Below are 21131 nucleotides of genomic sequence, written 5' to 3'. Positions count from 1 at the left end.
TAGAGTCACACAATTTGGTCAAGCGGGGAAGCTGGGATTGGTCACTAGATGGTATCTCTTTCTCACTCTCGTTTTACATCAAATGTAATGTGTTGTTTTGAAGTCTTGTCCGACGAGGTTAAAGCGTTTGAGGCATACAGATGTCTCATGAATGCTTGGCTTATTCTTTTTTTTTTGTTAGCAGAGTTTTATATAGCGCTAACTTAACCCGAATCCAATCAGGTATCAGAGCGCTTTACATAGCACCAGTTACGTTACATGAGGACACACATTCATTTTTTTGTTAGGCTCTGGGAGATTAAGTGATTTGCCTAGAATCACAGGAGGTTTAGCGTTGTTACCGAGTCTCGAACCCAGTTCCCCCAGGTCCAAGGTCGAGCGCCCTAACGTTAGGCCAGCTCCTCTCCCCTAGGCTTGAGGATCCAAGGGAACCTCGAGATGAGCCAGAGCCAGGCATCTGTCTATATACATATCTATATATGTACCACAACTCCCCACCGCAGCGACATCTAAGGGTCCAACCATGGTTCTTTGCGTGGCCAGTTTTCTGTTCTAAAAGAGACCCATTGCTAGGCCCCATGCTCCTAATTGCACCAGTCTTTGGGCAGGGCGGACCATATTGAAATTACTAGTGTGCGCTGCCCATGCCTTGCTTTTAGCCGTTGGGGCTTGGAATAGTCAATTGGTTTTGTATACTGCAGGGGGAGGGACTCAATCATTTCCACCCCTGCCATTATAAAGCATAGTGATGCACACTTTCCAGATTTCTACCGGGGGGCAAGGGGCAGTTACATGGGCATAGCTCCTTGCTGCAATCAGCGCACAAATCTAATGCATGTTTATGTAAGGGCACGGCATAGCACAAGAACTGCAAATTACATACATCCTCCAGTACCTTCGGTATACATGCGCGCCCATTTCTCACACTTCCTGTGGAGGGCTAGGAATCCGGGCGATACAAAGGGAACCAGAGCTATTGTTGGTTCAGCACCAAGGGTCACTGTTGGTCAGCAGGTAGGGTTACCTGGGATAGGACTACAGCAAGTAAGCAGGATGGGCTGTGTAAGGGTCCCCCCACACGAGGTGCAGTGACTGCAATGGGGGCACTTACGAACCATCCCTTAATCCAGATTGACTACATTCATGTATTCACCATGTTACAGGATACTTCAGTTAAACAACATTCCCTGCCCGGACAACCATAGATACTGGTCCGTGGTATGGTTTCCCATTGGCAGAAGTTTTGAAATGCAGGACGTGCACGAGGGAGGGATATCAGCCTGGAATCACAGCAGTTATATTCACAGGCAGAAGTGAGGGGGTAGCACGCATTATGGCCATGTTATGTAGCAGGTATATACAGCTATAGGTCTCACATTTGAATACTAGTACATTTCTTAGGTTGTTCTTGCAGTTGGCATAGAGTTCGAGGTGTATCCCCAGGTCAAAGATCCTTTCCAAACGAGATAGCTCACTAGGGTATGTGCCTGCTGCTAACCCCACCTGTGATGTGCAGTGCATGAGTAGCCAGCTCATTCTTTCACTCTTTGCGTGTGATAAAATTGTACGGGGTGTACCATGCACAGTTATTATTCTTGGAGAAACAGGGTAGTAGAGCACTAAAAGGCTTCTAGGGATCAAGAAACGTTGGCATGCCCATTAGTCTAGCTGTCTTACTGTGCCCCCTCCATCCACTTGACTGCGCCTTGGTTTCACTCTGGCAGAACATTTTTAGGAGAATGACTGCGCTAGGAGGAGACAGCAGCCTGGAATCCCAGCACTTATATTCACAGACAGAAGGTGTGGGGCTAGCGCGCAATGGCCAAGTTATGAAGTGGCCAGTAACGGGGATGGCGCTCAGCATAAGCAGTGGGTACCACAGGACACTTCCCTTATGGGTAGTAACTGCCTGCCCCTTAGCTGGACCAGCCAGGTGGGTAGGAGTGGTTGCTCTTAGAGGGGGGCAGGGTCCTCAAGGTATGGGGTACACTTGCTGGAGTACTCAGGCTGACTAAGTATATTAAAGATCCTATATTTCAACCCGGGGGCTGGGTAATCCACACCAGGGTGGGTGCACCGGCACGGCTTCACAACATCCATCAAAGTCTGCAGTCAGACTGGGTTTGGATTCGGTGCAGACTGTCCTTCCGTTCTCGCCATCCACTGGTCTGCTTCCTGGTTTTCATTACCGTAAGTTGGGCAAGGGACTACTCACGCCAGGGTGGGGACAGTAGCAAGGTGACTCTGCATCTTTAGATCGCTTTCAGGCGGTGATGAACTTGCAGGAAATCAAATAAGTGGGCAGGCAAGTAATGCGTACAATTTACTCCAGGGCTCCACTAGCCAAGAGCACCGGCCCTGTGGGACACACTTGTATACCTCTAGCGACCGCTGGCTTGTGGGCTTCATTTGTTTGATCCACCCTGCCAGCCAGGGGGGTTGCTTGGATTGTCACGCCAAAGATAGGTGTCGGTGCTGCAAGTTTTGAAAATATGGGTTTGAAGCGCCAAGAACACTGCTACCAGAACACGTTTGCAGTCATAGTTCGATGGGGCGAGCAAATTTGCTTTATGTTCTCCATCCTCAACTCCACAGCATTTACTTACTTCCCCGGCACCCTGGTAACACGCGGTAAAAGCACACAGGGGCTACAGTGTCTCAAGAATACTTGGCATGACCATTTCCGATTTTCAGGTTGTACAGGTAATATAGGCATGCTTAAATATGTCGGGCAATGCGTGTCCAGACAAGCGCTGGTGCAGTCACTCAGTTAGGATAGGGACAGCAACCACAGCGGTCAGGGCTGGCTTGTCCGCGGATCAAAGTTTACAGATGGGACGATAGGAATCCCATGGTTTTAAGACGTACATCCAACCGTAAGCCACCCAGGGGAGTGGCCGGAAGACAGGTTAAGCGTTTTATGTACAGGCGAATTGTGAGTATACCGAAGGTACCCCGGTGTGCCAGATGGGTAGGAGCGGTTGCCCTTGAAGGGGGGCAAGATCCTCAGCGTGTGGGTAAACTTGTGGGAGAACTCTGGATGATAGTGTCCTAGTGCTCCTACTTTTCCACTCCTGCATCGAAAAGATGGGGCAGGCAAGTTATTTGGATCATTTACTACAGGGCTTCACTAGCCTCGAGCCACTTGACTCTCTTGGGGAAGAGGGATCTGTGCAGGAGATGAAGTCCTCCATGTGTAAGTTAGGCTACTATTGGGGGCATGTGAGTTTTCCATGCCAGTTCACAGGGTGTTATGAAGAAGATGGGGTTACACCTGCTAAAAGTGTTTGCTGGACCGGGGAGAGGCCCGGGCATCAGCTGGATGTAGATAAAGATGCCTACCCTTGTCCAGAGGGGGCATGGACATGTTTGCTGGACCTGGAGAGGGGCTCGAGCAAACCGGATGTAGGTAAATAGGCTTAGGTGCAAACTGGAGTGTACAGAAAGGTGTGCAGTGCTCAATTAAGGGTGTTAAGCAACCCAGCATTTCTTTATTTTGCCAGGATCAATGGTGGGGTATATGGCCTTTTGTGCGTCTTCATGGGTGGCACGAGGGCCATGTGAGTTATAGGGGTCAAGAATAACCCCTTGCTTAGTGAAGCAAGGAACCCGGTCAAGGGAGGCCAGGAAGCCTCACGCAAAAGAGTTTACCGCACCATGCGTAATTCACTGTACAAAATAGACGTTATTTGGCTAGGATACCCAGGCATGCGCTGGACCAGCTTGCTGAAGAAGCTACAGCAGAGTCTTGGGGGGGTGGGATTCCTCCTCTTAATGTGCTGGCCATACACCTGGGAGCGAATAATCTGGCATCTCTGGGGAGAAGGGCACGGTTTCAAGCAGTACAGTCACCATGTGTAAGTTGAGCAACCAGCTGGGGACCTGCCTGTGAGATATGGTGGTCTGAGATAACGCCCCAGGGTGTGGCAGGGCACACAATCCAGGGAAGCCATGGAGCTCTCTCGCAGGAAGGTTAACAGCGCCATGAGGATATTTACTGAGAACGGGGGTTTGCCTTCATCCGTCATGGTTACTGCACACTAAGACCACAGAGTGTTTTGATGAAGATGGGGTACACCTGTCCAGAGTGGGTATTGACCTGTTCTTACTTGATCTGGGGGAAGCCTTAGAGACAGCAGGGTGTAAGTAAGGAAGCCTATCTTGGTGGGGGGCTCTGGGGTGACGGTGGCCACACCCAGAGCTGTGGCGGAGTTACAGGGCGATCCAGAGGCTGTAAGGTACAGAAGGGAACCCTCTGCACGAGCACAAGAAGGGTGCTAAAGCCAAACATCCTGTATGGGGGATGGTGAGTGTTGCCAATATTGGCACTACGCCGGCTGCCCGGGGTCCACGCAGGAGACCCGCTAAGAGGGCGGCTGCCCTTAGTGCCACAAGAAGGCACAGGAGGCAGCCTCCTAGTGTTTGGGACCCTCAGGGGTCCAGTATGCAGCGTCACTTCCGGGTAGAGTGGGCAGGGGTGAGGTATATATACCTTTCCCTGCCCACTGGGCGCCCTCTTTGCCCACTACCCCTGACGCCGTTTCCCTCCCTACCGCATACCCGGCGTTAAGACAGGGTGTGGGCGGGGGGAGTTTTTGTATAATGTATTCTTTAATGTTGCAGGGGGAGTTACAGGGCGATCCAGAGGTTGTAAGGTACAGAAGGGTACCCTCTGCACGAGCACAAGAAGGGTGCTAAAGCCAAATATCCCCAGGGAGGTCCTCGAGTTGGACCCTGGAGGAGCGACGGCGCCCCGTTAGTCCTACGGGCGGTTGTGGACCTGAGCAACCGGGGGTTCCCTGGAAGACTCCGCCCTTCTCTGGGGCGAGAGCAAGGGAGTGGACTGGCGGTCCACCGGTGGGAGGGGTCGCCCCTCCCCCAAATCTAACTAACATCGATTGGATTGGCCACGGTGTAATTTGGCTCATCAGGTGGCAGGCGGCAAGGGGCTGCCTGCCTTAGGATCGCCCGTAAGCTAACCCACCAATCTTGGCATTGTTGTAATGCTAATAAACCTGCAGCAATTTTCTCCACAAAGAAGGTGTCTTGTCTGGTTATTTCGCTAAGAGAATGCTGTATGGGGATGGTGAGTGTTGCCGAAATTGGCACTATGCCCAGGATCACACGATTTGGCAAGTGGATAAGCCGGGATTGCCAAGTGTTTCAGGTTTCACGTTGTGCAATTCAACCACTAGATGGCTATCTCTTTCTCTCACTCATTTTGCTTCAAAGGTTAATGCTCTGTCTTTAATTCTGGGGAATGGGGGGAGAGCGTGGGTGGGAAGCAGAAGACAGACACTGTTGTCAACATCCGCCTCTAGAGGGTTTCCTGTCTGGCTGTACCCTTGTAGTTACAAGGCAGCCGTCGGAGCTCACATGCAGAGTGGACGGCTTCACGGCAAGTTCAGTCAAATTAAAAATTAATTTATAATTATTTTATCTCTGAAAGGCTCGTTACATTGCAAAGAGCAAAATCATTTCTACTGACAGAAATCTCTCAGCAAAGCGGCTGTGAAAATGGATGGTTAGGAACAAAGCTTTGTTTTTATGACCATGGGAGCGCGCGCTCATTCGGTCTTGGGCATTATATTTTTCATGTTATTGAATCCAGCAGGGCCGATAACAGCTGTTTATGTTTTCAATGCAGAGCACGTGCGCCCTTGCTATGGAGTGAGTGTCTACTGGGACCCTAACTCATTACTTTCATATTTGCCTCAGACAGCAGCGTTGAAACGCTCCGCGTCTACGAACCGTAGCGTAACATAAGCCCCTGCGGTGCCGGGGCCCCACCCCCACGCCTTCAGGACCCCCACCCTATCAGAGGCCCCCATTCACGTCAAAGTCAAGAGATATCTGTGGGATATGGAAGACTCAGGGGCTCTTCATCACATTCTGCATGAGGTGGGGGGGCACCATTTTGCACTATGCTGCTATCTACAAATCTTCACTGTGACTGGCTTCCATAGCGACATCAGTAAGGGTAGTCGAGTTGTTTTTTATGCTGATGGGCGGGAAACGACCGACGTCATCCGTATGACGCTGGGCTGTTACGTTGAGCGCCCATGGAGGTTCTCTTACGCTGGGCCGCTTCCCCTCCATGTTTTCCTTTGCCTCCCTGGGTGATTTAGGGATGGCGAATAGAGCGTCCTGTCGCGCATAACAAACAGTTTGTTTGTGGATCCTGCACGATTAAGCAAGGACCGTAACACACTTAAGAAAAGAGAGTAACATTCAGATCTTTGCTTACGTAGCAGCAGGGTGATTTATTTTTGTTTACTCTATGCTGTTCTATTCATTATTGGTAGGGCAGAGCCTTGTGCCCATTATTAAGAGCCACTACTGGTGTGAACGTTATCTATTATGAATCACATTTTCAGGTTAGCATGGGCTATGCTAGCTAGAGTAAGCTTGCATTTGGAGTTAAATTGATGCAACAAGTCGTCTAAATCTATATTAATGATCAGATATGTTTGAAACAGCTCCACATCGGTAAGTGATTTAAGGTTTATAACAAAACAGTTCCTCCTATTTTGGTGGTGATGATGTAGTAACATTAGACAAGGTATTGTTATAGCAGCGCTTGCGCTGCGCTGCTGTGATCGCTGTGCTTTTTAAAACTTTCCCGTTTTTGTATTTTGTTTAATTTTAATTTATTAGCCCTGGTTTTAAACTGGGATCAGGTAGGGTGTTCCCCTTCCTCTTATCGCACTTAAAATTGTACAATCACCGCCGTTTTGGTGGGTCCGGGTCACGGGTGGGTCCGTAGTCCTGGTTGGGCGCCATCTTTGGTTGGGTTGGCTTCTCTATCTCCCGGCGGGCGCCATTGTGAGCGTTCCTGCGCTCGGACAGCCTCGCGGGACACCTATTTAAAGTCGCTCCTCCCGCACAGCGAGGTCGCGCAGTGGGACGCCGTCGCTTAGCCGGAGTCGTGCCAGAGTCCTGCCCATCTGCGCCCGTCCGCGCTTGGACGCACGGGGCGCAGCGGTTATCTTCTCCGGCTCTTCGCGTATTTGGTGTCGCGATGATCACCTATTCCAATGACACTCTACCGTCTATTGGACTGACCATTCCGAAGTGTGATCTGCCGCATATTTATCCGTTAAGCGGCCCCTATCGGTGCACATGTAGATGGGCACTTGGCTCTCCCGTATGCACCCGTCAGTGGTCTTTCTCTTCAGCCTCTCGAGGCAATGGCGTAGCGCCTGCACTTCGAATATTTAGCCTGAATGTTAGGTCTTTGGTACAACATCATCTAGCCGTTTTTGGCCTCATACAGGATGAGACTCCAGACATATTTGCGATCACGGAAACTTGGTTGCAGGAGCACGATGCAGCCATTATTAACTTGGCCTTCCCCCCTGAGTACTCCATTTTTACTCTAAACCGCTCGACTAGAGGAGGGGGTATCGCCCTGGCTGTTAAATCCAGTTTCCCCTGTAGTTGGAAGGTTTTAAATATTGCTGGATGTGAAAGCGCCTCTTTTAAGATCTTGATTAGCCCCCAGTTTTCGATCTCGGGGATGGTGGTCTATCGACCCCCAGGCAGTGACGTTGCATTTAGAGAAGCCTTCCCTGATGCCGTTAGCTCTTTGGCAATGGGCTGCGCCAACTTTTCTATCTTGGGAGACCTCAATCTCCACTTTGATAATAAGAGCACGTCGGCTGTCAATAATATTTTAGCTGACCTTGAGGCCCTTCAATTGTCTCAAAAGGTAGTACACCCCACTCATGTAGGAGGGCATACGTTAGATCCCTTCTTCACTAATCTTATGGAAGTTACAGTTTCTTCCATAACACCCTTGGGGTGGACGGATCATTTTCTAGTGGCCATTCGGGCCCCTCTGCCTGAGACTCCCTCTATTCTTCCTTCTAGATTAGTCTTTAGAAGGCATTGGAATAAACTTAGATTAGAGGATTTACATAATGTCTTGGCTGAAGATCCGTTGGGACCTTTGGACAATGTTGAATTGGGCTACGGCCAGTTTTGTCAGTGGATCACTAGGGCACTTGATTCACTGATTTCCGTTGTGGCAAGTAAATCTCGCTCTAGAGAATCGAGCCCCTGGTATGACAGTGCCCTTCGTGTTTTGAAGGGCACTTGTAGGCGGGCTGAGAGAGAGTGGCGGAGGCATTATGACACGGTTAAGAAAGCGTTGTATTTGACCTCCGTTAAGGTTTACCATCGTGCCATATGCAGAGCTCGCGCGGCGTTCTACTCTGTAGAATTCCGCAACAGTTCTAATCCATCTAAATCAATATTCCAGGCCCTCAAAGATCTTTTGGCTAAAAGAACCTCTTCTCCGGCACTGGCTTCTACCTCTCATTGCGAGGCTTTGGCATCCTTTTTTTTGGAGAAAGTGCAAGGTATTTACCGGGCTTTTCCCCTTATGGGGCCACCATCGGGGACCCTGGATATTATCCCGGGTCTCCCTACCATGGAGTCTTTTCCTCTGCTCCTACCTGAGGAATTTGATAAGGTGACCCAAAAAATTAAATCTGGATCACCTCTGGATCCATTAAGACCTGCCCTCTTTAGAGATCAGTCTTTTGTGGGACGCCCTATAGTGCGCTCTCTCATTAACACCTCGCTGGCGACGGGCATGGTTCCAGCTAAATGGAAGCGGGCAGTAGTTTCTCCTATCTTGAAGAAGCCCTCATTGGACCCTTCGAAACCGGAGAATTACCGGCCTATTTCCTTGCTCCCCTGGCCGGCAAAAGTTATGGAGGCCCATGTCAACCAGGCTCTCTCTGACCATCTCACCCGAGCCAACATTCTGGATGATACCCAGAATGGGTTCCGTGCTGGACATAGCACGGAGACAGCCCTCCTCGCCATGACCGAACATCTGTGAATGGTGTTGGATGTGGGACAGACGGCGGCGCTAGTATTATTAGATCTGAGCGCCGCCTTCGATACTGTTTCACACCGCATCCTTCTGCGTCGCCTGGAGGAGATAGGCATCGGCGGGCTCGCCCTACAGTGGTTCCGTTCCTTCCTCGACGACCGTTCCTTTTGCGTTGCCATACCACCACACCAGTCCAAATTCCATCCTCTGGACCTGGGGGTGCCGCAGGGTTCCTCGCTGAGTCCCACGCTATTCAATCTCTATGTGAGACCGCTGGCTGATGTCGTCAAGCAGTGGGGCATGACTATGGTCTCTTATGCTGACGACACTCAGCTAGCGGTTACTATCAGCGGGGATGTTGAGCATGATGCCCCCAGGTTCCAGAGTGGACTGAGGGCGGTGGCGAGCTGGATGAATGTAAACTGTCTCCAGCTCAACGCTAAGAAGACTGAGGTTATGGTTGTCGGGAAGGGGAAGGAGCTCTGGGGGGATAGATGGTGGCCACCGGGGCTTGGGCCGGCTCCAATTCCGGTAACGGAGTTGAGAAATCTGGGAGTGTGGTTGGAGCCCACTCTCAGTTTTGTGGGGCACTCTAAGAAAACCGCGGCCTGCTGTTTTGGGGTTCTCCGCGGTTTAAGATCTGTCCTGAAGTTTTTTGATCCCCCCACCAGGCAGCTGGTGGTTCAGGCAACTGTAATATCTCGCTTAGATTATGCCAGCTCACTCCTGGTTGGGGCTAACCAGGCAGAAATCAGCCGCCTGCAACGTGTCCAAAACGCAGCAGCCAGAGTCATAGTTGGCTTGCCCAGGTTCTGCTCGGTCTCCAGTACCCTTCGATCCTTGCATTGGCTACCGGTTAAAACTAGAATTAACTTCAAAGTCTTATGTCTGGCCTTTAAGATCTTGAAGGGCTTAGCCCCTCGGATTCTTTCGAATCCCCTGTCCTGCTATGTACCAACTCGCTCGCTGAGATCATTGGGCCAAGCACTCGCGGTGGTGCCGAGGTTTAGGCTCAGTTGCGTGGGAGGTCGGTCCTTTCGGGTGAAAGCAGCAGTGCTGTGGAACTCTCTCCCGATAGAGATTCGCTTGATGGAAGACCTTCTTTTGTTCCGCAAAGCCATAAAAACCTTTTTATTTTAACTTCTCCCCTTTTGTGCTGTGTTCCTTTAGTTTTTCTTGTTTTGTTAGGTGTTGCTATGTTTTACCTTGTCATGCGCCAGGACGCCCCTTAGCTGGGGCAGCTGTGCGCACTACAAATGCCCCTAACATAACATAACATAACATTGGTTGCAATGGTAGATATAAGACCATCCTTCATCGGGGAGCTGTGAAGCTGCTTTGATATCCAAAACTTAGATTAAACCTAGATTGAAAAAGAAAAGATTATTATGTTCCAGATAATCCTGGACTTGAGGCATCACTAGTCATTAATGTATTTTATCCAGAAAAGACCAGGTAGGAATAGGCCTGTAATTAGTAGGCAACTTTGGGTCCACACATTTTTAATTAGCGGAGTCAAGTAGCTCTCTTAAGAGTGCCAGACTAAACCACATGCCCAAGAAAGGCATTTATTAGACTAGAGATGTCAGAGCATAAAGTTTTATTTTTATTTTCTGAAGAGGCAGGAAATATGCCATCATTGCAATTTGAGTTGTGCTTTTTGGCAACGATACACCCAACGTCCCAATGGGGCGCCCGCCCAAGTGCATTAAATTCTGACACTGTAGGTTTAGATATTACCGCAAAGACCACCAAGTCCTTTAATTGAAATCTAGGATCTGACTTAATTTTGGGGCACAGATATAAAGAATCAAATCAAAGCATGGTGTGGGCATAATAAAGAAGAAATTGAATGATTGATAGGACAGAAATTAGAATCAAGAATTAAGCCTTTCACTTGTCTGCTTCGTATGTAGAGTCCTCTGTAAATTAGATGAGACCAAAAGAATCCAGTAAGGCTATGACACTTTTTTTAAAAAAAAGAATACTTAAAATCAGTCCTTATTTTAAAATTCCTTAATATAACAATTTATGTGTCTAAAGAGTAAAAGCTTACATGGATATCATAACATTGAGATAAGCCATTTCTCCTACAAAGATGACGGCAATAATGTTCCACAGTGATCCCAGGAAGCTCAACATCTTCACCACATTTTACAATAAGCTGGTCGAAAGTTTGAAAAACTTTGCTGAGCAATTTCAATTCCAGCAAAATGAGCAAAGAAAACATTGCAAACTCTGCTGAGAGTATATCATTTAAAAAATGTGGGGATTTTCCGGTAACCAAGTTTCTGTTTCAATTCTGCAGTGTGTTGGGTATTCCTTCCTATAGGCCTTTTAGTCAACAAAGCTCTCCACGACAAGAGGCTATCACCCCCCCCTTACTGTGTTTTCCATGGCTGGAGTAGTCTTGACTTTTGGAGGCATTATTATATAATTTGTGGGCTCCATTATATTCGACCTAAGAGCAGGGTACCTGCCTGGATCGCGTCTTCTGCAACCACAAATAGACGCTAACAGTAATACTCTTAGAAGATGCCCTTCGAAGGACACCCGGGTGAAGTATGCCTAGAAGTGTGGAATAGATTCCAACTACCACATAGTGGCCGGCCACGAGGCATCTAATCGGCACATCAAATAGTTGTTGGTTGATGGACTGACCATTGGGGAATGGGCAGGAAAAGTACAACTGCCTGGTCTGCTCCATTGAGCCAGTAATGTCTGCACAAGTGCTGGTGCACTGAAGAGAAGCTGGACCCATTGTGGAGGGCTTCATGCTGTTCCCATGTGATTCCTTGAGTGTGGAGTGATGGGTTGCTAGCCTCATTTGATTCCTTGAGGGCAGAAGTTGCCCGCGCTACGTCCCAGCCATCTCACCGCGATGCCCTTGCTCTTATAGGTTAATCCTTGTAGGCATGCGAGTTGCATAACACACCAGCGTCCTTCTATGAGGCGATGTAATAGACATGATATCCAGTGATGAGTTTATGAGGAAATATGAAGGGGCAAATTTACAAGCCCCTTGCGCCACCATAGCGTCACCTTTTTGACGCAATGGCGGCGCAAACAATGCGCCCTATTTACACCTCCCTAGATGCGTCACGTTGGAAAGCCCTACATCACATTATACCTGCGTCAGGTATAATGTATGCAGGGGGGGCGTTCCCACGCATGAAAGTCTTGTAAAAATGACGCAGTGAAATCTACAAGATTTCACTGCGTCACTTTAAGGACGCCATTGCGTCAAAACCTTACACCTACTTGAAGCGGGCATAAGGGGCGACGTAGTGTAGTGGGAATAGGCCACAAAATGCATTTCTAGAGTTGCGTCGTGCTTGCGACACGACTTCAGGAATGCGTGACTTTTGCCCCAACAGATGCGTCAGAATTTCAGACGCATCTGTCAATCCTTCCGCCATGGTGCGCTGTATTGTAAAAACGGCGCATCCATGGTAGCGCAACCTTTTTTCAGGGTGGCGCAAGGAAAGTGATGCATCTCTATAGATGCGTCACTTTCTTGTAAATCTGCCCAGAAATCTTTGCAAGGGGGTGAAATCCATCTTCAGAGAGGTTTTTATGTGGCACAGGATTCTTTGTAATCCCAATGCCATTCCATGATGGGAGTCGATTAGATTGATATTCCCAAATGCTTCTATGAGTGTGATCACTTTGTTTTCCCGTGTCATCTAATGAGGGCAGATGATCTACATAACAATCAGAAATAGACTAGGGCCAGTGTGTGTTCCATTCCCAGGTGTTTCCATTCCAAAGAGTGATCCCTATTTTAGCTCCAGGTCATTATTCGAGGTTGGGTGCTGCTGCTGTAGTCGATCATCGTGCGATTCCATGAGGGCTGTTGATGTTTTTTCTATTCCCAGATGATTCCATGTGGGGAGGTGACCTCCATGCTATTGACAGATGATTCCGCGGGGGAAGGTGATGTACTTTAAATCCCATGTGATTCCATTGGGGGAAGTGATGCCTTGGTCATTCCCCTGGAATTCCATGCGGGTAGATGATGTCTGTTCTGTTCCCTTGTCATCCATTGGGGGAAGTGATGCCTTGGTCATTCCCCTGGAATTCCATGCGGGTAGATGATGTCTGTTCTGTTCCCTTGTCATCCATTGAGAGACGGTGATGCCTTGGTCATTCCCCTGGAATTCCATGCGGGTAGATGATGTCTGTTCTGTTCCCTTGTCATCCATTGAGAGACGGTGATGCCTTGGTCATTCCCCTGGAATTCCATGCGGGTAGATGATGTTTGTTCTGTTCCCTTGTCATCCTTTGAGAGACGGTGATGCCTTGGTCATTCCCCTGGAATTCCATGCGGGTAGATGATGTCTGTTCTGTTCCCTTGTCATCCATTGAGAGACGGTGATGTCCTTGTTTGTCACATGTAAGTCCAGATGGGGTAGTGATTGATGCTCAGGTTGTCCTCACTGGAGTCCATGATGGGGCGTAACCCCCTTGTGATTCCCTGAGGATGTCACGAGGATAGTCCATGCTGTTGCCATGCTCACTTTTTTGAGGGGGGCGTATGCCCATGATAGTCACAGATATTACATTTCGGAAAGTGATGGTCATGACATAGCTATGTGAGCTCATGTGCACAGGCGTTACCCATGAATATCCTATGCAGTTTCATGTCCTAGTGAAATTTCCAATTGATTGTATGTGGATAATGATGCTCTTGTGATTCCCACATAATTCTACTGATGAGCGGCCGAGATAACATTAATGTTCTTCTGATATGATCCCAAGAATGTAGATGATGTGAGGTCCATGGCATTCCACTAGGAGAACAGAAGTCCATTCTATTCCCATACAAACCCCATGCAAGTCTATGACCAAGCCTTAAGTACATATCATTTCATGAAGGGGTAAGCTGTACATGCTGTTCCCATAATCCCAAATGAAAGGTGAGGGTTTTGCTTTTCCCATATAATTTCATGCATTGAGTTGAGATTCCCATCCTGTGTGTTAACATGAAGGAAGCTGAGGTCAACTAAAATTCCATAGGCAAAGGCGATATGTACATTGTTCCCATGGGAATCCTCAGGGATGGTATTGTCCATACTATTCCTGGATGACTCCACCTAGAGAGCTGTTGTCCTATTATTCCAATGTGGAGGCGGAGATATTTCCCCGTCTTTCCCAGGCGTGCACAGAATCATGTTCTTGCACAGAGCATCACAACCAGTTGCCCTCTCACGCTCTTGCTGTTTGTCTCTCTCTCCTTGCATCCTTTGTAGGGGTAGCTGAACAGTTTGCCATCGCCGAAGCCAAGCTGAGAGCATGGTCATCAGTCGACGGGGAAGATTCCAACGATGACTCCTACGATGAGGACTTTGCATCCACCAGTGACAGCACGCAGCTAGCCGGTAAATATTTATGTGGTAGGGGAGCGGGAAATAAGAAATTAGACATAGATGTCTGAGGACAGAGGGATGAAGGGACAATAGTTGGAGACAGAAGAGAAACACAGGATGGATTGCATTGATTGGGAGAATATTGAAAGTAGTTGTTGCAATGACACAAAAAACTAGAAAAGTCATATGAAGATCTGGTTTATCGTGTAAAGCGCTAATATCTAAGTCAGGAGGGCTGGCTATTTAGACCTTCTTTTTATGGCTTAGGGCAACCAAGCGAAGTGTGTTGTGTTCTTGATTATAAGGTGGTGTACACATGCCTTAAGGAGGCGATTTATGGCAGGTGGGTTTGAGAAAGATGTGTTCCTATGGAAATATCAAGCACTGTGGTTAGTATTAATGTGTGAACAGACGCCTGCACACAGACACACACAGATCTGATCTATGCCCAGGTTCCAAGTTTAGGAGATAATATATTTTCATTTGTCCTAAGGAGAGACTGATATGTTGTGGGCAGTGGGTCCACTCACTCATCTTAACTGGAAGAGACATGCTGGTGAATCTTGGGTCCAACCTGAGAGAGCGCTCAAGCCCTGTAGCTTTGATGCCGTCTTCGGAGCCTATATTTACCAGCGGTCCTTGGAGGACGGTAGCAATGATTTTGTGGCTTGGAACAACTTTGCTCATTGCATGTATCTTGGTGGATGTCTCTTCATGCCTCAGTGGTACCCCTTTGGATGTTAGTGGCATTATAGTGTACTTGGAGATCTAAGACAGGAATTTCACAAGGAGAGCCATTGGCGATCCCTTAGTAGGGTGTCGATGAGACTGTATGCATGGCCAGTTAATTGGGTGCTACGCGGAGGAAGCTTTATGGTTCCCCGAGGATCACCTTATCAAAGACTCATTCTGCACAGCTGTTCTGGGTGATGGGCAGCCTGATTCATATGGGCAGGAAAGTCAGTAAAATGTGCTCTTTTGAGTAGAGATGCAGCCAATTTTGGTGTGCTCTTTTAGGAATGTTTGACAGCATCTGTTCTGCTGTAGGTCCAGAGAGTAGTCACTTGGGACACATCAACCTTGAAGCACGTCTTGTCTCAAGAAATACAGATTTGTCTGTATTCTGGACCTTATAGAGCTCAGGAGAGGGAGGACCTGGATTACGTGTCTCGGTGCGTGACTCCGTAAGGTGGCATTGAGAAAAGTAGCTTCAAGATGTATAAATTGTACCAGATCGTGGAAAGGGCGGACTGTTTTCCCTAATCACGTTTCTGGTTTAATGTTAAGTCATTACCACTGTTATTCAGCCTCTTTCTTAGCATTTTGGGGTAAGACCATAGAGGAGGGTTTCTGCTCTGAGACATCTCCACCCCAAGTGCAGACATACAGAGAGTACTCGTGAATGCCCTTTGTGAATTCCCAGAGTCGTAAACTTAGACGTTTGGTCTAAACTTAGACCAAACGTCTACGACTTTGGGAATTCACAAAGGGAATTTATGAGTACTATCTTTATGTCCTCTCTGGGGCTGGATCTCCGCATCAAGTGCGGACATAAAGATAGTAATTTTGAATGCCCTTTGTGAATTCCCAAAGTCGTACACTTAGACATTTGGTATAACTTTACACCAAAAGTCTGACTTTGCCTTTGTGAATCGGGCCCTCTGTGTTTAGAGTCAGCCAAGGGGCTGAGTGTGCACTGGTCAGCAGTGGCGGCTAGTGGCTTTTGAAAGTGGTGAGGTATAAAAATCATCTTCGACTGTCTCCGAGTGAGCGAAGCGAGTGACACCAACTGACACAAGGGGGTTTCAGGCTAAAGAACATTGACTTTGCATTCACTACACAGGCAAATGTATTCAAATGAGCTTTACATTAGCATAATCCCAAAACATACCTCTGAAGCGATGGGAAGGCACATTGTAATTACTTTATTAGAGAACTTTAGTAAATGATGGACAACATTGGCCTTTTGCCCTAATTTACCCAGTTACTTTATGCACACAGTACTGTCCTTTCACTTGCATATTCATTGCATAACAGCTTGGCCTTGTGTGCCTGTCCAGGACTGCGGCCTCAGGCACCTTACTTGTCTGCAGTGTCTCCTCAAAGAAGCATTAGAAGGAAGGCAAGCAAAGCCCGCACACATGCTTGGAAAATATCCATCCATCCATCCATCCATCTATCCATCCATCCATCCATCCATTCATCCATCCATCCCCTTTTCCTTTTCCTTTTCCTTTTCTCCCTTTTCCTTTTCTCCCTTTTCCTTTTCCTCCTTTTCCTTTTCCTTTTCCTCCTTTTCCTTTTCCTCCTTTTCCTTTTCCTTTTCCTTTTCCTTTTCCTCCTTTTCCTTTTCCTTTTCCTCCTTTTCCTTTTCCTCCTTTTCCTTTTCCTTTTCCTCCTTTTCCTTTTCCTTTCCCTTCTTTTCCTTTCCCTTTCCCTTTTCCTCCTTTTCCTTTTCCTTTCCCTTTTCCTCCTTTTCCTTTTCCTCCTTTTCCTTTTCCTCCTTTTCCTTTTCCTTTTCCTTCAGGGTTCCTCTAGATGTGAAATAATACCGCACATTATGACAGCTTTCCTTGCATGCACATTTCTAGTAGCGATCCATGTCCACCTTTTTCACTGACCCCTTTCCGAGGTATGTCTCTTTGATATGAACCACTTATGAACTTCCAAATTTGATTATTCCTAACTTAGATAATGAATATATGAGATATGAGGAAGCCATTAAGAGACTGCAATGATACCTGAAGTGATCGGAAAATGCAATTTTAACTCGCTCCCGTTGTTTTTAATTATGCTATGGAGGGGGTAATAGTTTTTAAAGTCTGACATATAGTGCCTCAGTCTGAAGACAATTTATATTGGATAACAGGGATATCTGTCAACTTGGACACAATTGCCAACTTACATTTGTTTTGTTTTTGCAGTTTTTATATACCGCGACTCGACCCTGGGGTACTGGAGCGCTTTGCATGAGAACCAGTTGCATTAGACAAGGTCATATTCATACTTTTTTTTAGGTAGAGGGAGAATAAATGATTTCCATAGAATCTGAGCTGACGCCAAGACTCCACCCTAGTCTCCCCAATCCAAAGTCAGCAGCTCTGACCATGACGCCACATCCTCCTATTGTTGTACTGGTCTGTCTCCTGAAGGGACATGAGGCTTCGGCAAAGGCACCTTACCTCAGTGCAGTTCTGATATAGCGCGACTCGACCGAAAGGTACTGGAGCGCTTTAAAGAAGCACCAGTTAAAACAGACAACGTCACGTTCATTGTTTTTTTTAAGGTATGGCGAGCTTACATTACTTGTGCAGAATCATAGCATGTCAAGCCGACGCTGAGACTCGAACCTAGTTCTCCCACTCTAAAGTCAGCAGCTCTGACCATGATGCCACATCCTCTTATTGTTTTACATGCTTGTCTCCCGAAGCACATGAGGCTTCAAAAAAAGGCACTTTACTTCATTATAATTTCCAAATAAATGTTTGGACTTTGATCGCGATGGTCATTGTAATCTGCCAGCACGCACCTCTCCAGTCAATATCTTCCCAAATGTTACCAGGAAGGAAGCCGGGCAGAATAAAAAAAAACAGCGAATTGTTGTGCGCTTAAAAAAAAAAGTGGCCCCATAATTGGCCATGTTGCAGATCTACCTGCCCCCGTGCCGTCTGGATCCACTGTCTGAGAGCGTGGGGTTGCTTGGCTCTAAAGTCAGGAGCCAATCCCAACACAGCTCTTATGAAGTTTATATAGCATAAGAGCTGTGCTGGGATTGGATAGGCAAGTAAACACAGCGCCCCAGTGAAGGCACGGAGAGGTGCTTTTGATACACCAGCCCATGGCCTCAACACAGAGTGGATTTGGAGTGAGGAGCCTGAAATATGCATGTCCGGCTCGCCGAGTTAAGACCCCAGTCAGTCTGTCATGCGCACTTCAACTACACAGTGCTTCAGTTTCCATGGCAACAGCCACACCCCCTCCCTTCATGATGGCATTTAAATATACCATTGCAGCCCAGTACTGCCGGGGTATGAAGCCCCGCCAAACATGTGTTTTATCCATGCCCAGTGGCTGGTGGATCCAAGCAGTGGGTCAACACCCTTTTGCCCCTATGCAGGAACCGCCACTGCTGGTCTCTCATAACCTCCATTGACTGGGGCTTTTCTATTCACCAATTTTGTAGAGCGCATGGCTACCCGAGCATCAGGCTTCCCAGCGCTATCAGAGTGGTTGGAGTGAGAGAATAAAAGAGCTAAAGGGGTTAAGGTAAGAGATAGATCTTTAATTTTTTCCTGAAATTCATGAAATTGTCCTCCATTCTGAGGCGAGTAGGCAGAGCGTTCCAAAGCTTGGGTGCGGGGTAAGTTAAAGACCAACCTCCACTCCTAGCTCTCTTGATTCTGGGGACAAGGAGTAGCTCAAGGTTGTTTGACCTCAGGTCCCTATGGCACAGTAAGGGGTGGCCAATTGCTGAAGAACAAATGGACCTGTGTTGTGCTTTGCCTGATGAATAATGCATCGTGCCTTGAATTGTTCCCTGCAACTTATGGGCAGCCAGTGAAGAGTTCTGAGCACAGCACCTGCTGATTGTATTTTCGGAATGCGAACAGTATCCGGGCCGCAGCTTTCTGAATAATCTGGAGTTTTTAGTCACTGACTTTCGACTGCCTAAGTAAAGAGAGTTGCCATAATCAAGGTGAGACAGGCTCAGACCTTGAATCGCGATTCTAAGTGACTCTGTCGGGAGCCATTTCATGACCTTTCTCAGGGCTCTCAAAAGGTCGAAACAGCTCCCAGACACTTTTGTGCTTGGGTGGCCATGGGTAGCTGATTGTCCAAGGTTATCCCTAGGATCTTTACGTCTGACTTGGGGACTGGACGTCCTCTTACAGGAGAGGGCCAGCAGGTCTGATCCCAGAGCGTTGGCTTTTCACCATTCAACTTCAAGCAGCTGGATGCCATCCACCCAGACACCTTTTATAGGTAGATGTTGAGTCTCACGGGGATAGGGTGCATGTATGATGACAGCGTGACATTCAACTGGGTGTCATCCGTGTAAGATACCATTTAAAAGCCAAAGGAACAGATGATATCTGATAGAGGGCGGACATAAATTTTAAAAAGCGTACGGCTCAGAGACCAGCCCTGCGGAACTCCACTGTGCAGCTGATGCATGACAGGAAGGGCCCCTCGCTAACCTGAAAGCTGCGTTTGTACAAATATGAAGCAAGCCACCTGAGGGCCTTCCCTGTCATACCTACTTCTTCCAGTCGATGAAGAATAGAATAGGAAACCGTATCAATGGTGGCACTCGGATCCAGGAGGGTCAGTGCCACTGATCCACCCTGGTCAAAAATTATTTTGAGATCCTCTGTGGCCCTCAAAAGTGCTGTTTCTGTTCTGCAGCCAACGCGGAAACATGTCTGGGTAGGACGAAGAATGTTGTTGGTTTCCAGATGATCTGTGATGTACCTATTGATTGCTTACCTTAGAATTGTACCGATACCAGGCAATACAGAGATGGGTCTATAATTACCTATCATTTCAGGATCTACATTAGGTTTCTTTAGTAGTGGACGGATGATAGTGTGTTTCCACTCTTCTGGAATGCTGCAGTTCTTCAGGGAAAGATTATACAGATCGGTCAGGGCGGTGAGCATCACAATGCCCCCCTTCAAGAGGATGCCAATTGGGGCTGGGTCGAGCGGTGAGCCTGATTTAATTGAGGTTGCCACAGCCATGACATCCTCTCTGGTCAGTTGTGGGAAAGTAGAGAGTAGGGCTACATTCTGTCGATATTAAGATTATGATTTGTCTTCGACACTATTAATTCTGAGGTTTATAGTGATGAACCTCAAGGGCTTTATTTTGTAACAGTTGGACTCGCAACTGTTTGCTGCCTCACTCTTGCAGCCAAGGGTTGGAAGGCTCCAAGGTGTCATAACTGGCTACTGGTGCCTATGGGGTCCCCTATGGGTCTGCACAGCTGTCTCCATTGTACAATGCAGATGTGAAGCTGTTGTGATGCATCATTTGGAGACATACCCTCAATGCCTTGCACACAGATGGCACCCAGAGCCATGTCTTGATCCAAGACAGCTCTGAGGGAGGATCCCAGACCAGACCAAATGGGTCACTGTGAGTGAAACCTACTTGGAATTAAGTCAGTGGGAGCTACCAATAAGTAGTAGCATGTGCCTACTTCTTCTGACCAAAGTATGCAACTGTAAGGTCAAAAAAGAAATATAAGTATATAAAACCATCCTTTTTCTCTTTTAATCCTGACCGGGAAATCTGGGAATAAAGTAGTAAGGTGGGTATTCCCGTTCCAGTTTTAAACTCTACATTCTGCACTTTTATTTCTTCTTTTGATCCCTACTATTTTTATGTTTGCATTATCTTCCCCCTCTCTTTAGCTCCACCCCAGGCGTTGGTCTGCACAAGGGTGTTGTTTAGCAAGCCCTATGATGAAGCATGCCACAAAATTGTGGGTGAGGGCAGTTTTTCAAACAGATAACGTTTGCCACTAAACTTTATAGCATAACTTCGTATACTCCTACCTCTTTTTTTGTTTTTGGTTATTGGTAGTGGAGGTTGATGTAGGAGTTTTTCCTCTTCCCCCTCAGTTGAGTGTGATTCAGTGCTTTTCTTTTCTCCCGTAGAGAACACAAGACACTGCTGTACAAAAGTGGCATCCTTAAGTCTATCACCACTACAAGCCCTCTCCAGGATGAGGGGTAAACCCATGGCTGGTGACATCTGAGTGCTACAGGGTAACAGAGGCCTTCTAAACACAGTGGGCAGAAAAAACAGAAAAACGTACAAAATCCTTGGGTCTAATATAGTTAGAATATTTAAAGAAATACAATTTTAATAAGCCACAGACTACACCACACAGACCTAACTGTGGGAAATTC

At 47.5% G+C, this 21131-nt stretch overlaps 1 protein-coding gene across 7 annotated transcripts in view; it reads left to right on the top strand.

The window, feature by feature from the left end:
* Window positions 1-21131, top strand: part of FAM131A (family with sequence similarity 131 member A) — a 571148-nt gene that overhangs the window by 490572 nt on the left and 59445 nt on the right. For all 7 annotated transcript variants that reach the window (XM_085635533.1, XM_085635534.1, XM_085635537.1 and 4 more), the window contains one exon: window positions 14098-14226. In XM_085635533.1, the coding sequence (XP_085491659.1) occupies window positions 14098-14226 (129 nt within the window). The remainder of the gene's footprint in view (window positions 1-14097; window positions 14227-21131) is intronic.

Source organism: Triturus cristatus, chromosome 11 (genome assembly GCF_964204655.1).
Source record: "Triturus cristatus chromosome 11, aTriCri1.1, whole genome shotgun sequence".
Taxonomy (NCBI): domain Eukaryota; kingdom Metazoa; phylum Chordata; class Amphibia; order Caudata; family Salamandridae; genus Triturus; species Triturus cristatus.
This window is presented reverse-complemented; position numbering and strand designations above follow the sequence as displayed.